Source organism: Gobius niger, assembly GCF_951799975.1.
Source record: "Gobius niger genome assembly, chromosome: 14".
Classification (NCBI taxonomy): domain Eukaryota; kingdom Metazoa; phylum Chordata; class Actinopteri; order Gobiiformes; family Gobiidae; genus Gobius; species Gobius niger.
The window spans coordinates 27,869,069-27,886,645 of NC_136865.1; the positions used below are offsets into that span (position 1 = coordinate 27,869,069).

Sequence of the window (17,577 nt, forward strand, 5' to 3'; positions counted from 1 at the left end):
TCTCCTTCCCTCCCCGGCTCGATGCTTGAGTCTGATGTCTTTGTGCCTCCCGCTGCTGTGACTCGAGTTAAACTAATCAGCGACACTTTGAAGAGCAGCACAATTAAAAACATTACGAGCCTAATATCGTTACGCGGCGTCTCCCAGAGAGGCATTATCTCGGCAGGTCCCAGCCTTCTCAAGAGCACAGTGCCCCCCTATTAACCACATGATTACAGGCTGAGCAATTGCTCGAGTTAGAAGTGTGTGATCTCTTGTTTTGTCTTTGATAAATCATCAGCGCGGAGTTTCATAGTGTTCGTAGCGTTAGCGATTGGAAAAGCAATAAGCCACAAGTGGACATTTTGTACCCAAGGTTGTTGTGACAGAAGCAGAGGAAAAGGGTAAACTTGACAACGCCGTTTTAACATCTCCATAACGGCGCGTCTCCGCTGATCCCAGAAAACTGTTTTGTGCCTCGTTTGCGGATGTTGCAGATAATTGTCAGACACCAATGACATCTCAAGCCTTTTCCTATTCAATGCACTCTCTATCCACTTCTTTATCCACTCCTTACGCTGTAGAGTTAGTCGTCAAGGAGACATTTTAGGACAGTTGGAGAAAGTGAAGTGTTTCCTCTTGATACATGACTAGATTGTGTTCAGTAGTGATGAGATTCACGGCCTTTTTAAGCTCATGCATGACGGCACTTCGGACCCGAATTAACACCTTTTTGAGTGACAGTGCAGGATTTTAGAGGCAGTTGTGGTGAACAGGTCTGGGCTCATTCTACACATTAGGACATTGTTGGAATATGTAGAGGGAGGAAAATACTTATATAAATATTTTAAACTCTGTATAGTCCCTTTAAGGTAAGGGGACAACAGTTGTGGTTGTTTGTAAAGCGGACGATGAAGCTGATGGTGTGTGAGTAAGTATACTGCACCGACAGCACTCGTGTTCAACCTGTCAACACGCTAAACCTCGCTCTCTGGGCTCTAACTTCACAAAAAAAAACTTGATATCATTAATTTGACAGCGGCTCAGGGTTGGTCAGCCCTCAGTCTCTGCCCTCAGCGCTGAGGGGCAGTGGCTAAGCAGGAGTTACTCATGTTGTTTGAGATGGTCTCACATGTAACTCTTTTTCTGTATAGCACGGAGAGCCGATTTTCATCATTGCCAAAACACCCAAGGGCCGAACCTCAACATTGTAGCTTAAAGTAAAGAACTATTCTGCAAATGCCAAGTTTTACATCAGTGGTTCCCAAGTGGCAGGGCTTTGGGACCCACCATTACCCTCGGATGACAAGCTGAGGACCCAAATAAAACAGCATTTTATACAATAAGTTTTTGTTGATCAAGCAGTAGATATCCCTTTAAGACTGAAATTATGATCACCACAACCCAATAACATTTTAACAGTGGTTCTGTGCAGTTTCAGATGGAAAATGTTGAAAAGTTCCCTATAGACTCGCAACCCACTGAAAATGGTACCAGTAGAGAATCACTTTATCATGTATGAACAAGCGGGATATTCTGACAGGATGTTTTTTAAATACACTTTCTCACATTTTAAGTATTCGCTCTTATTTGCATAATTCTCAAAATCATCTTGGGGGCCAGAGGTTCTGTGCTAGAAATTATGATCACCACAACCCAATAACATTTTATCAGTGGTTCTGTGCAGTTTCAGATGGAAAATGTTGAAAAGTTCCCTATAGACTCGCAACCCACTGAAAATGGTACCAGTAGAGAATCACTTTATTCAAGATTTTTTGTACTCACTTCCAAAATTTAGTGTTGTAGCTGTTTCGGAAACATGGTTGGACGAAGACAAATTAGCAAATGTAGAACTAATGGGATATCAAATGTTTGCAATGAATAGAAAAGATAGGAGAGGAGGTGGAGTCGCTCTTTACGTGGACTCTGGTTTGCAATGCAATATAATAACTAGTATGTCAACAACTATTGAAAATATATTAGAGTGTGTCACTGTTGAGATCCACATGGAAAAACAAAAGAATATAACCGTTTGCTGTATATATAGAACACCTGGATCACCATTGGATATTTTTAATGAGTTTGTAAGAAATACGTTAGATTCTAATGGAAATAAGACAAACATTGTCTGTGGTGACTTTAATGTTGACCTGCTTAATCCAGGTGGACATAAGAAGACCACAGACTTTATTAATACCTTTTATAATAGTACATTATTCCCAGTGATAGTAAAGCCAACAAGAATAACAACCACGTCAGCAACATTAATTGATAATATATTTACAAATGAAATAGGTAGAATTGACGGAGGTATTTTAATGACAGATATTAGTGACCACCTGCCTGTTTTTGCATGTTTTCAACATGTGTTTAAACCACCATCAGGTCCAACTACCTACTCAAGAACAGTGAGACATAGAACACCTGATGCAATTGAAACACTGCAAATGGAATTAAACAAGTGCAACTGGGATGAGATTTATGGCTATGAAAATCCAAATGAAGCTTATGGTATTTTTTTAGAAAGATTACTAGAAATCTACAACAAATGCTGCCCATTGAAAACGATCACATTCAAATGCAATAGGCAGAAACCATGGTTTACTAAAGGAATTATAAAGTCTTGCAAGAAGAAAAATTTGCTATACAGGAAATTTCTACAGTCCAGAACACGAGATGCTGAAAGTAAATACAAAATATACAAGAATAAACTAGTCAATGTAATCAGAAATAGTAAGAAAGATTACTACACACAATTGTTGATACGACATAGACAAAACACTCAGGGAACATGGAAAGTGTTAAATGATTTAATACACAAAAAACAAAGCAATAATGATAGTGTTAATTACTTTAATAAAGACAACCACACAATACGTCGCACGGAAGAAATAGTTAAAGAGTTTAATGATTATTTCGTAAATATAGGCTATAATTTAGCAAAGAAAATTGTACCCATTCCAAATAATGGAATTGAAATTGGGGTTACATATGAAAGATCAAATTCATTCTTTCTAAATCCAACTAATAAAGATGAAATATTGAAAATTGTGAAAGACTGCAAAAATAAGAAGTCAGTGGATAATGATGGGTTTGACATGTTTATAGTTAAAAATATTATTGGAAATGTAATTCACCCATTTACATCTATTTGTAATCAATCCTTTAAAACTGGTATTTTTCCAAATCAAATGAAAATATCAAAAGTTCTCCCGTTGTACAAAGGTGGTGACAAACATTTGTTTTGTAACTATCGACCTATTTCCTTGTTGTCACAATTTTCAAAAATATTGGAGAAATTATTTGTTAAAAGATTAGATAGTTATGTTGAAGTTAACAATATAATGAATGATTATCAGTTTGGTTTCAGAGCTCAAAGGTCGACAACAATGGCAGTTGTTAAAATGGTTGAAAACATATCACAATCTTTAGATGAAAAATTACATACATTAGGAGTATTTTTAGATTTACAGAAAGCTTTTGATACCATCGATCACAGAATATTATTACATAAATTGGAAAAATATGGATTCAGGGGAAATGCACTTTCGTGGTTAGAACATTATTTAACGGATCGTTTCCAATACGTTAATTTAAGTGGAGTTGTGTCCCGCTTACAGAGAATTAATTGTGGGGTTCCGCAAGGGTCGGTTTTGGGCCCCAAGCTATTTCTGTTATATATAAATGATGTTTGTAAAGTATCGGATGTTCTTAATTTTATTCTCTTCGTGGACGACACAACGATATATTGCTCTGGCCCAAATCTTAAGGAGCTTGTGTTGGTGGTAGAAAGAGAATTATATAAACTAAAAAATTGGTTTGACGTGAATAAATTGTCACTTAATTTAGATAAAACAAAATTTATGGTATTTAGTAACAAGGAGATAAATGATGAGATCAAGATCAATATTAATGAAAATGAGATAGAAAGAGTAAATCATATAAAATTTCTTGGAGTGATTATTGATTGTAAAATGACATGGAAACCACATATTTTAAACACGCAAAAGAAAGTATCCAAAACTGTTGCAATTTTGTATAAATTGCAATATATTTTGAACAAAAAAGCATTACATTTACTTTATGATTCTCTTGTCACACCGTACCTAACGTATGGCATAGAGATTTGGGGAAATACTTATAAAACTGGAACCAATCCAATTTTCCTATTACAAAAGAAGATCATCAGATTAATCAATTATGCACCTTACAATTCACCAAGTCATTCACTGTTTATCCAATCAAAAATCCTGAAGTTCTATGACTTAGTTGATTTGTACACGGCAAAGTTCATTTACCAAGTTAAGCAAAATAAAATCCCTAAATGCTTGCAAATATTGTTTACCCAGCGAGAAAGTAACTATAATCTCAGAGGAACATATATATTTAATCAACCGCAAGTACATTCTACATTAAGAAAACACTGTCTATCAAGCAAAGGAGTTAAATTATGGAATAGCTGCTGCAATGAATTAAAACAAGCTACGTCTCTGTTTCAGTTCAAAAATACTTACAAGAGAATAATAATGGAAAAATATTTGGCAGAATGAAAATTTATTAAATATGCTTCTGGAGCGGACAATGGTCCACCTGTGTTAATTCAGTGAACGTATGGTTATTACCATTAACGTGCTGCATTCATGATTTAAAAGTGAAGGGCAGGCACAATAAGCTTTAGCTTCTGCCTGCGCCTGGTCATTTGTTGTGTTCATTGTTTGACTTGTATGTTTTGAATGTTTTGAATCATTTGTAAATGACCAAACCGAAATAAACCGAAAACTTTATCATGTATGAACAAGCGGGATATTCTGACAGGATGTTTTTTAAATACACTTTCTCACATTTTAAGTATTCACTCTTATTTGCATAATTCTCAAAATCATCTTGGGGGCCAGAGGTTCTGTGCTAGAGGGCCAGATTTGGCCCCCGGGCCTGACGTTGCCTACTCCGGCTGTATAGTTACAGACGGTATCTCTGGAATCGCCCATATTTGGTCATACATGCCTGGGACTGATAATGACACTTTGTGAATGAAATCTTGCGCCACAACCAATAAAAAGAGGCTGCAACTGTCTGACAAATCATTTTTTAGTGCCTTTAGCTTTGACTTTAGTGCAAAGAGCTTTCCCTTGTGTCGCCTGCTCCGTTGTTGGGCTGATTCTTGTTTTTTGTTCGGGGGAGTTCTCGCTAAAATTGACCGAACAAAAGAGCCGTAGTGTTCAGAACTAAATAGAAATTGCATTGTCCTTTCAGGTGGATAAAACCATGTTGAAAATGTTTGGAGAGTGCTCTGACTTTTTATATTGTCTGTTGATACGGGGCCATAACTGAGGCACTAAAGAGCCATCTTAGAAAAATAAGTACAGTCACAGCAAAATCCTATGTGTTCCTTTGAAGGGTCTGCAGGACATTTCTTTTGCTCGCGCTCTAGATAAAGCAGGTCAAATACTATCGGACTCAAAAAATCCTCTGTTTAGAGAGTGGAAAACAAACCTGGAAAGGGCTTGGTCATGGTCCATAGATGGGGCAGTTAAGAGTTTCTATACTGCACGGAGTTGCATCAAGTTAAATCAATCAGAGAAATGGAACCCAGGATTTAGCAGTTCTGGGGTGGTTCAGGTCTAGGTTAAGCAACACCTGAACATGAACATCCTGAATGACCAGGATTTCCTCTTCCCTGATGGCATGGGCGTATTCCAAGATGACAATGCCAGGATTCATAGGAGCCCCTTTGTGAAAGAGTGATTCAAGGAGCATGAGATGGATCGGCCGTCACAGATTTGAACCCCTCTGAGAATCTTTGGGATGTGCTGGAGGAGGCTTTGTGTAGTGTTCACACTCTCCCATCATCAATGCAAGATCTTGGTGAGAAATGACCACAACACTGGATCTTCTTACATTGAAAAAGCTGAATTCGGTGGAACTAATGTTTATTTGGTGGCGACTTTCCATTTTTTAGTCAGGCTGTGTATTTTTGCCACATTTCATCACTCGAGAGCCAACTGAAGCGCTCCCTTTTACAGAAAATAATGAAAGGGAAATTATTTGACCTCGTTTTTCAGGATCCCTTTTTCCGGAAGTCCATGCACCAGAGAGGACCCTTTTGAAAGTGTTTTTAGGAGCTGGAGCTGGAGGAAACCTTTGCTCACGGGATAACATGCAGACTCCTCACTGAATGGCCGCACTCATCTCGAAATTGGACCTTCCAGCTGTGAGGCGAGAGAAACACACTGAACTGAAATTACAGGTGGAAATGTTCGTCTTCTATCAGACAATCCTGGAACAACACCAAACTTGTGGCAGAAATGATTCACTCTCTTTATTTGGTCACCGTGATCTCTACCTGTCATGGTCTGAACACCGGCGTTTATCTGCTCAATAACCCATTCATCGCTCGACTGCCTGCATTTTTCCCTCCCATTCAGCGCTCATCATTCAGTCGTGCACTAGTTATGACTAAGTATCACGTCTAATTCAACGGCGCTATTCAAACCTTTCAAATCCAAGTCCACGATTCTGAAAGCAACACCTGCAGTGCCTATTCAATGACAAAAACAGGTAAAAAGAAAAACATCATGGGGAGGATTCATATCGCTGAGGACACAGAGGACGCAAATCATGATGATGATCTGAAATTATTCTAAGATTCAACCAAAGAAACCAAGGACACTGCCTGGGTTATTAATGTGGCAGGTTTTAAGTGGTTTCCTTTGTAAAATGTGAGTTTTGTAAAGCTGCAGGGAGGCTCCAAACTGTAAAAGGTAGTTTTTCTCCAGAAGTCAGCAAAGTAACCCGGGACAATGACATACCTTCAGAATTCTAAGGTTATATCTTTATTCTGAGATATTTAAGGGACGATCTCACTGGAGGAGAGTTGCGGAGACGTTGTGGAGACTGCCAGCCACGGTATCTCCACAACTCAGACTGATTGCACACATACAAAGGGCCTATAACAAGAGAGAAGTCTCCGCGACGTCCCCTGGAGATAAGGCGAGTCTCCAGGAAGTCTTGGTGAAAGCAAACAGGTTTGATTTCAGCTGAGTCTCTGCATTGTCTCCGAGAGGTCTCAAGCAGCTGTGGCAATGTTGCAAACCCTATTTGTTGTCCTCAACCTGTAGGACGTTTCTGTGACGTCTCTGCAAAGTCTATGAAACCTGTCGGGTAACAAGGAGATCTCAACGAGTCGTATGAAGTCTCTTTGAGATCTCCTTGGTCTCCGACAGGTTTTCAGAAACATTGCAGGGACGTCACAGAAACGTCTCACAACAAATGGTGTTTGTGACACAACTGCTCGAGGCCGTGTAGACCTCTCGAAGACCTCGCAGAGACCACATGGACATTTTTCAAGTCAAATCCAGTCTTTTTCAAGCCTCCATGCTTGTTTTCATCGAGGCTACCTGGATACTCGCCTTATTGCCAGGGGACGTCTCAGAGACATCTCTGTGACCAGCAGCAACTCGAGTCCCCAACTAGTCTCCAGGCCGGCGTGATAGGTCCTTTAGGTTTAAAGTTTTGACCACTCATTGAATTGAAGACCTTGGTAGAATCTTGTAAATCTGGGTGTATAAGAGCTTCAAAAATATTACTTCCAGTTTTATCATTTATGGCAATTGAACCGCTTCATGTGCAAACGAGAGAAAGTCTGAAAACTTGTCTATGATTCCAGGGAGTTGTGCTACTCTTGCTCATTCTTGCTGACAGACTTTAAATAAAAGAGTCTGTTCTTAACACTACCTCATCGTGTTTGGAGAGAGCGCCCTTGAAGGAGCCTTTTTGCCAGAGGCATTGTGCGCTGCAAGGATGTCCCATGGTCGGTTTTGGTTTGCCACAGCAAACAAGAAACACAAGAACAGTATGTACAGAAGGTGAAAAGAGATGCAGCTTCAGCGACCTCTGAGAGCGTCCATCCATTTAACTTCATCTGCTTATCTAGAGCTGGGTCGCTCAGTCTGAGCAGGGACTTCCACACTTCTCTGCTCTCAGACTTGCCCTGCAGCTTGTCTTGACCCAAGGCATTGCCAGGCCAGCCATGAAGCCTCGTCTCTCCAGTGTGTTCCAGGTCACCCCAGGTTCATCTATCTGTGGGTTATGCCTAAAAGGAAACCGGAACTGACGCCCCAGGCCTAGTGAGTCTGTCCCTGAATACGAGAAGATGCTCTCGCACATTTATCTCCCTGCCGCGCTACACCTTATCACACGCACAATAAACTGTATCTCATTGAACCTCCCCAACGTGTGGGTCTCACCTCTTCAGAGGTGCATTATGGCAAACTCGAGCATTTCCGCTCCGACGGTTTAAGTATGCTGTTCTCGTGGGTTTCTGTGGTCATGTGAGCTATAAACCGTTTGCATGATCAATAAACTGTATTTTCTGTTTTACAGTTTGGCGTATATGGATTTTAACCTGTTATCTTCCATCTTAGGGTTAGGTTTAAGTTATTTTCTCCAAATATGCAAATCCCAAAGCGTATAGGAGAGCTTACAGCCTATATGCCAGTGAGATACCTCATTTGAAAGCCAAGGCATTCTGGTTTCTAAAAAATATATGTAATCTATATGTATCTGTGTGAGTGAAACACAACTTAAGCTATTTTCACCACTCATACAGATTTTGGTGGTTTGTTCTAAGGAGTGAGAGAGTTAATTTGAAAGAAATGGAGAATACGCATGATCTTTAATGTCTAGTCCGAGGTGCAGGCGTCTACAGTTTGCCTTGAGAAAAAAACCTATCCAAGGACACAAGACAGGGTTGATGAGGTCTCAGATGTCTTTAGTTCATGCGTTTGAGCGCTGGTGGTGTAATTAGTGAATATAACGAGGAGGTGACAGTCTGCAGAGGGAGCAGCTGTGGCAGAGGAGACAGATGTGACTTAAAGAGACGTTTGAGCTCAAATGACCTTCACTCAAAAGACGGAGATCTCAAATACTTTCATTAATAGGAATATACAATATGTTGGTGCTGTCTTAAAGCCACGCTTTGGGTTAGTTTGGCATTAGTCTTTCCCCAATGTAGATCCCTAGGATGTTTAACATCAGAAAATAAATGTGTATCATTTCAGGATAAGGCTGTTCAAGACACATCATAGAAAATGGACTCTTTTGTGCTTTTGCTTTATAATATTGTTCCATTGTCAAAAACAGTACAGCTGTTTTGAAGAATGGAATTCACTTTGGTTTTGTTGTATCCAACAGCCCATAACAAACCTGATCTTTGGATTCACACACAAGGCCACTAAACATCATCATATATAACATGTTAAAGGAACAGGGCACTGTTTTTCCATACTGAGATATGTTCTTGCCTGAGCTTAGATGAGTTGATACGTACTTGTCTGGTCTTTGTGCCCATGGATGAGCATGGTCGCTTCCAACTTCACCCTCGTTTGGAGCCATAGGAATACATTGGGAGAGGCTAAATGCTAACAACATCTTTGGTCGTTTTGTGTGACCGAGGGCACGCACAAAGACCAGACAGGTACACATCAACTCGTCTAAGATCAGGCAAGAACATATCTCAGTATGGAAAAACAGTGGCCTGTTCCTTTAATGATTGAGAAACAACAGAAATTATATGATCGCCATGAAACGGACATGTTAAACACTTGGTTTGGGATAATTTCTGGTCGTCATTTTGATGGACAGGCTCGTAAAAAATCTGTCATGAGCTATTTTTATCCCTCGTTAATTAATCTCTCATTCAATGCGTTTTCTTTAGGTGTTTAATTAGATATACTGTATGCCATTAATTATGTTAATCTGATACTGCAGAATTAAAAGAGCTAAACTTAACATGATTTCAGAACAGAATGATTTTGCTGCACAAATGTGTTAAAACTCGTGTTTAAAAGTCCTAAAGGAGGATGACTTATTCATCATCTGCTCATCAGTATTCGGGCTCATATTTCACTCTTAGGAAGACAAATTGGAGCGTATTATTTGCCTTTGTGTTTAAGTGTTTAAGAATCATAGTGGGCGATGTTCTGCAGTTCACATCGTACGTCTTTGGAGCCTGCACTACGCACAGTCTCTTGCCATCATGCACCACGCCTCCTCCTTTCTCTCCTGTCTCTGTCCTTCATGGATTTATCCAAGTCAATCTTCTCAGCTCTGAGCGTGCATCATGTTGGAACCATCACAGCGGTAAATATATGAATAAATGAAATGATATGATATGATATGAAAAGGCTTTTTATCTGCTGTACGAAAACAACACGGTGCTCGACAGTGATGTAGCTGAGCTTTGTCCAAAATGAGCTGTGGCTAAAAAATACCTCAAATGGAAACCCCTGTACCTCAACATACTTTATTATAGCGACTCAATTCAAACAAGTCTGGTAAGGCATTTGTTAAGCATTTGTTTGTTTATGTGGAACTATCGCGCCATCAAATAACGACTTCTCCCCAACTTTCCTTCATTAAAATGCCACCTGACTGAAGTATTCCCCAGTATAAGATCATATACCTGGTAACCATCATGTTTTTTTACGCTGCATGTCTTTTCTCTGTCTGTTGCAGGTGGTGTCGAACAGAGCGGACATGGCGATCGGTTCCCTGACCATCAACGAGGAGAGGTCAGAGGTCGTGGAGTTCTCCGTGCCCTTCGTGGAGACGGGGATCAGCGTCATGGTTTCCCGTAGCAACGGCACCGTCTCCCCCTCCGCCTTCCTGGGTCAGTTCACATTAGAACATTATTTTAAAAGCCTAAATGATCAACTTTTAATCATGTTTAATATTTTATTCTCATCAAAAACATACGCCAGCCCACGCTCCGTTAGAACATCATACGGAAATCCATAAGCACTGATTCCTTTGTCACCAGAGCTGCTGTTTCTTCACACAGTTAAGTTGTTCTACAAAAAATACTAAGCCTAAGGGGTTCAAGATGACTGACTGTGGATCCATCTTATTCCGCTTTATCCGGGGTCAGGTCGTGAGGTCACCTGCTCAGACTTCACTCTCCACGTGCACGTTTCCTCCAGCTCTTCTGCAGATCTGAGGGCGATCCCAGGCCACAGAGACAAACTGTAGGTTCCTGCAGCGTGTCCAAGATCTTCTCAAAACATTTCAAACACGTTCATAGAATGCAAACAACCTGTAGGAGCGCTCGCCGGATCCAGCAGAAGTGTGAGCGATTTGGTGCTCCACAGGATCCCGAGTAGGCAGAGGATAAAGAGAGAAAAGAAAATGAGATCCGAGGCACACAAAATCGGCTACTGGTGCAATGTATTCAACGCCAACACGTTTCAACTCGCTGTGATCCACACACAGGCGCAACCAATCTTATAAATTACATGTCATGTGTGTATGTACATTTGCCACACTGTCAGCAGACTACGGTCATGTCATGTTCCTAGTTTGTATGCAGCTCGGTACATTGTCGTAGTATATGATCATTCATGATGGTATCGATGTACGTATGTTGTTTTTACTTTGAAATATGTCCTGTCACGTGATATATTTTTTCAGTCACATGACATGTAGTTTATAAGATTGGTTGCACCTGTGTCTTAATCACTGCCCTGACGAAGACTAAAAATTTCACCAGTAGCCGATTTTGTGTGCCTCGGATCTCATTTTCTTTTCTATATTAAACACGTTATTGAATACTGTCACCTAGGGCTGCTACGATAATTATTATATTTTTGGGCTCGATATTTATCGTGTTTAATTATTAGCATTTCCCCCACTTATATCTTTGTAAAACTTTGATTTTTAACTGAAGCAAATTGATTTTCATTATATTTCATGATTATTGCAGCTTGTGTGGTATTTTAGGATGTGATCACGCACTTTTAGATCAAAGGTTTACTGTCATTTTCATGCCTGAGAGTTGACAGTATCTAGTATCGTTGGAGTCAATAATATCGTTTATCGCGAATCTTTCCTGCCTCAATACATCGAACTTCAGATTTATTATCGTGACAGGCCTTACTGTCACCACGTTTGGCCACCTTTCGGAAAAAACTATTCGCCCTAAGTTTTAGCACTGACAGAGAAGACAATAACATTTGAGACTTTGTCAGTTTCATGTGGATTCTGCCAAAAACAGATAAAAGATTTACAGTTTGACAATAAATACCACCATGTCCTTTTCAGTTGCCCACCGCCTCAATTTTGAACTATAAGCTGTTTAGACTGTTTTAATGACACGTGAACGCAACCTAAATGGTCAAAAGAATAATAGTTTGATGTGTAAAAGTCTTTTGAATAAACCTGCAACCTTTTCGATCATGACCCAGCTCTCGTGACCCTAACGTAGACCAGGGGTAGGCAACGTCAGGCCCGGGGGCCAAATCCGGCCCTCCAGCACAGAGCCTCTGGCCCGCAATATGATTTTGAGAAATATTATTACGCAAATAAGGGATCAAATACCTGTTAAAGTACTCTAAAAATGTGAGAAAGAGTGTCAAGATTTTTTAAATGTCCTTGCAAAACGTCCCACTTGATCATATATAATGTAAATATAATATAAATATAATATTTATAATGTAAAAACTGGTAGGTCAGGACTTTTTTCAGTATTTTCCATCTGAAACTACACAGAAACACACTGAAGTCTGTTAAAATTAATGTTATTGGGTTGTTTTGATCATAATTTCAGTCTTAAAAGCAAATCTACTGCATGTACAATAACAATGTGTGGTAAATACAATATTTTATACGATGTATGACAAATTAGAGTTTTATTTGGGTCGCAGCTTGTTAGTAAGGTAATGACGGGTCTTGAAGCCAGACCACTTTAAAACCACTGATGTAAAACATTGGCATTTGCAGAAAATGGTTCTTTACTTTAGGCTAATGTTGAGGTAGTGACAGACGCTATAATACAAACTAAATTCAATTCTGTTCTTAAGATTCTGTGCTATGTTGATCATTTACCTCTCCTTTGTGCAGAACACTGTGATATCCAAGCGCGATGTGAGACTTTGCAGCAAACATCCCATTCGTCTGTAAACACCGACTTGCCTCCGCATTTCATCACTTCGTATTGTGCCACTATTGTCTTGATGCATCAATGCTATTTAGGGAACGGGCTGCCAAAGCGTGTCAGTCATTTGGAAAATTGAAACATGAACGTCAGACAACGAGCCAACACAATAAAATGGCGGTAAAGCAATGAGATGATATTTCCTGCATTCTTTTTGCTGCCGTTTTATTCCCAGTGTCGACTATTGTGATGTGTTTGGCGACTTGCGCACGCTAATTATCCATTTATAGCCGCCACTGCCACTGGAATGTTCTGCTTCGTGTGAATGGGCCTCTCTGTATTAGGTTTTCTCATTTTGTGACTGCAGTATTAGTAACAACAGTCGTAACATTTCCAGCTTTTCCCGTAATAACACCGACTCTAAATCTAAAATACTGTTTGCCCGACAGCCCTTCAACCCAGTCCATTCTTGAGAGTTGTCGCTCAAACTTACAGCTCCGTACAGCGCCTCACGCCCAGATTCCAAATTCTCTGTGTTCGCCCCACTCTTCTCCGCCCCGCAAACAATCCACATCCTCTCTCTCCGCACCTCTCCACTAAGCCCCGACAAAAATACAGATCACCTCCCTCGGAGTCTGGCCGAATCAACCTCTACAGTTCAGATCGTACAAGAAGGCCGACAACATCAGTATTTCAATGTGAATTCCCTTTGCACAGACTTTATTTGAATGAAAGTATCACCATTTTGCACAAAATAACCTCAATATTTCCACTCTGTGGGAGTGTATTATGGCTTTAGGCCACTGAAACAATCAAACGATTAAGCTTTTACTGCTCTCATTCACCTCTCCTGGAACTGCCACTTTAACGTGGTGGAGGGGTTTGAGCGCCCGAATGATCCTGGGGGCTCTGTTGTCGGCGCTTTGTGCCCCTGGTAGGGTCTCCCATGGCAAACAGGTGATGGGTCAGACAAAGAGCGGTTCAGAAGCCCCTCATGATAGACCAACAGGCCTGGTTAATCATGAGGCCGTCCTCCCGTGGACCCACCACCTGCAGGAGGAGCCATAAGGGGCTGGTGCAATGTGATTTAGGCAGCTCCAACAGCTGCCCCCACGACCCGGCAATGGATAAGTGGAATAAAATGCATGGATGCTCTCATGCGCGTAACCTTTTTCTGTCTCTGCCCGTCGCACTCAGGAGGGGAGAGAAAAAACATTTGATTGTGAAAGAGAAGTGGTCTAGCTTCAAAGCGATCTCTCCCTTACTTGAGTTTACAGCTCGCCTGCCCCTAAATAGTTCTTCATTGTTTTATTAGGACTTTTATTTCACAAGCTCATGCTCTTTTTGAGCTCCGCGGCGGACTGAAGTGAAGGAAGTGGCTGTCATTCGGAGACGGTCTGGAGCGTTCACAAGCAAGGACCTCACCACAAAAAAGTGTGATTAAGATTGAAGGCTGGTGGTCAGAAACACCTGACTGGAGGGTCAACCTATTGCACATGTTTTTACCACTAACCTATGCAGACACGGGGGGAACACTAACTGCAGCGCCACCGTGCTGCCAGGAGCTCACTGTTGAGGCATGGTCCTGCTCCCGAACCTCCATGAGTGGAGATGAGCGAACAGACGGAAGATGTGGAATCTGGTCTTTAGTCTTACAGGGGACATATCACACAAAATCAACTTTCTGAATGTTGTCCCCTCATCAAAAACACCCCTGAATAGTACTTTGCTCCATCCGTGCAAGTTCACCTGACATGGGAAAGTACACTGATGTGGACCATCTGCATTTTGTTGAACCTCCACAAATCAGAATCAGAATCAGAAAGCAGTGGATCTAAGTGTGGACACACCACATAGTGCAATAGAGCAGATTACAGTCTGTACTGAGTTATTAAGTCTCTTTATCATTCATGAGTCTGACGGCGGTGGAGAAAAAACTGTTCAAGTGCCGGGATCTATGGGTCTTGATAGACCGTAGCCTCCTGCCTGAGGGGAGAGGGCTGAATAGTCCGTGTCCAGGGTGAGAAGGGTCAGCAGTGATCCGACCCACACGCCTCCGGGTCCTGGAGGTGAACAGGCAGTCGGTGCTTGTCCCGGTCGGTAACACTGGGGAACCACACGGTGATGGAGGAGGTGAGGATGGACTTTATGATGGCCGTGTAGAACTGCACCAGCATCTTGGTCGGCAGCTTAAGTTTCCTACCTATATAGTCTGCTTTATTGTACAGCGCTATAGTAAATAAGGAGTTAGGGGGGAGCGTGGACATTCGCACACAGCCCTGGAGTAGAGTGATACCATTTACTCACCCCATTGGTGCACACAGGTGAGGTTAGAGAAGCCTCATGCTCACAGACACAACAACAGCCTCACTAAAGCAGTTTATTTGTTTGTTTAGAGAAAGTGCACGTGTCACAACTTGCTTTGACACGTTTTAATCCTGCTGCGCTGACACATGAGCTGCCTGTGATGTCTCGGATGAACCCGGCTGACCTCGGCGGATACATGTATTTTTTTTTGACGCGCTTTCGTCTTCGACTTGAAAAAAGGTCCTGGCTTTGCATCTGAAGCAGCGCAGCGACCCAGATTTCCCTTTGAGTCTCCGCGCTGACTGGAGCTGTGGGCCTTTATTCTCCTGAAGTACAGAGTGTGTCTTAAAGACGGCCGCGCCGCTGATGAAAGCCCCTGATTTGGCAAAGTGCTTCGAGTAATTTGAGATATTCACAGTGTGAGGAGTGAGAGGGCTGGAAATATATTAAAGTTAAACCAAAGAACGGGAGAAAGAAAGTGAAAGATAGAGGGCAGGGCCGAAGTATTGTGCAATATTTCATGTCAGAAACGGCCACAATCCAGAAAACATTATCGCTATATTGGAACAGCAGATGCAATGTTGGTTAAACTTTCCCCCGGCTGCCACCAGCGCACACTGTGTCTTTGGGCAAGACACTTAAACAGGCCACCGTTATACCATACTGAGATATGTTCTTACCTGAGACGAGTTGATGCTGACAGTCATGCGTGACTGAGCACACGCACAAAGACCAGACAGGTACACATCAACTCGTCTAAGCTAAGGTAAGAACATATATCTCAATATGGAAAAACGGTGGCCTGTTCCTTTAAGTGTCAGTGACTCTTTAAAGGCCCTGTACCTGATATTTTTTTCCAAGTTTTGGAATGAAATGGAAAGAGCTCAGTCATCAAGCCTCAAGTTTGTACTCCTCTAGAGCACGGAACATATTTTATCTGTTTTATGTTGCAGACTTTTGCTTATAATTTCGGAACCATGAAAGACAAGGGGCCAGATTGTGTGGTGGTGCACGGAGGGCGCAGGCTCTTGGCGAATTATTTTCCGAGTGGCGGAGCTATGCGCCATTCCCCTCCGCCACTTGTGAGGGGGCGTCGCAAGAGGAGGTGACCGCTCTGATGCAGTGTTAATTTCGTCGACTAAAATATTTAGTCTTAATTTTAGTCAAAGTGATATTTTTGACGGCTAAAATTGGACTAAAACTAAATTAAAAGTTTTTCATGAGACTAAAACTGTGATTTAAATGTCCAGATATTTTAGGCGACTAAAATAAGACTAAATAGAAATGAAAATGAGAGACTAAAATCATCCAAACTTCTATTGACCGTCTGATAGAACCTCATATCATTTAATTTCACTGCCCAATGAACAGGTCTGTGCTTTATTCATGTGGAAGCAGCCCCATGAAGTCGAGGACCTTAATTAAATATGATTATAATGAATATTATAAATGCAAAGTCGACAAAGTTAGTCTTAAATTTAGTCAACTAAATTGACATGGAATTTAGTCGACAAAAACTAGACTAAATCTCGACTAAAATTAAACTACATTTTAGTCAAAAGACTAAGACTAAAACTAAAATAAAATATGTTGTCAAAACTAACACTGCTCTGATGGAGCAACGCTGACATTCATTTCCTCATTTACATCGCGCTGCCTTGTGTTCTTCCTTAAGCTCTCACAGGTCAAACAAAAAACTTTATATACCACAACGTGAGCTAAACAATGTTCGTGTCTCGAGAGAGAAAGAGGATCGGCCCGCGCTTGGCGTGAAACAAAACAAATGCACATGTTCATCCCCACTCCCCCACAACCGCTGGTCGATCTGGTTGGTGGAAAAGATGTGTGTCCACTCACTTAAATGCGCTTAGTCTGGAGTAGCAAGATCACAAAGTGAAAAAATGCTACGCTATCGTCTGCGTTTTGAGACAAGATCGGGCCCAGAGACTTGTTGTTTTGGAATCTGCTGATTTTTGTCTTTCAAACAAGCTCCCTCTGAAGTACCTCCTAAACATGACTGCCCTGAATAAATCCCCCAAAACTTGGACTTGGAAAAACCTCGGTCAACCTCTTCTTACTACGTACTGTCACCAAAGTGTTCCTGATCTGAAAGTAAAGTAGGAGGATCTAAAACAGACACTCGAACATCAGCACAGCTCCCCTTTACTCCCCCATTTAAAAGCGCCTCAAACTGGGTTCTTGTTTTGAGACGGCTTCACGAACATCGAAAGGTTCCTGTGGTGCGTGAACGCCTGATGCTTCGGCGTGTGTGGTGATCACATGCAGACTCATGAAACCGATCCGACTTCCAGAACAGCTAAGCATCTTTTGAGAACCCTCGGCTGCAACTTAAACTCTCGTCT

The 17,577-nt window shown here is 41.3% G+C and overlaps 1 protein-coding gene across 3 annotated transcripts in view; it reads left to right on the forward strand.

Annotated features, from left to right (window-relative positions):
• grin2da (glutamate receptor, ionotropic, N-methyl D-aspartate 2D, a) overlaps positions 1-17,577 on the forward strand; it is a 492,433-nt gene that overhangs the window by 377,313 nt on the left and 97,543 nt on the right. For all 3 annotated transcript variants that reach the window (XM_079570853.1, XM_079570852.1, XM_079570854.1), the window contains one exon: positions 10,495-10,648. In XM_079570853.1, coding sequence (XP_079426979.1) covers positions 10,495-10,648 — 154 coding nt within the window. The remainder of the gene's footprint in view (positions 1-10,494; positions 10,649-17,577) is intronic.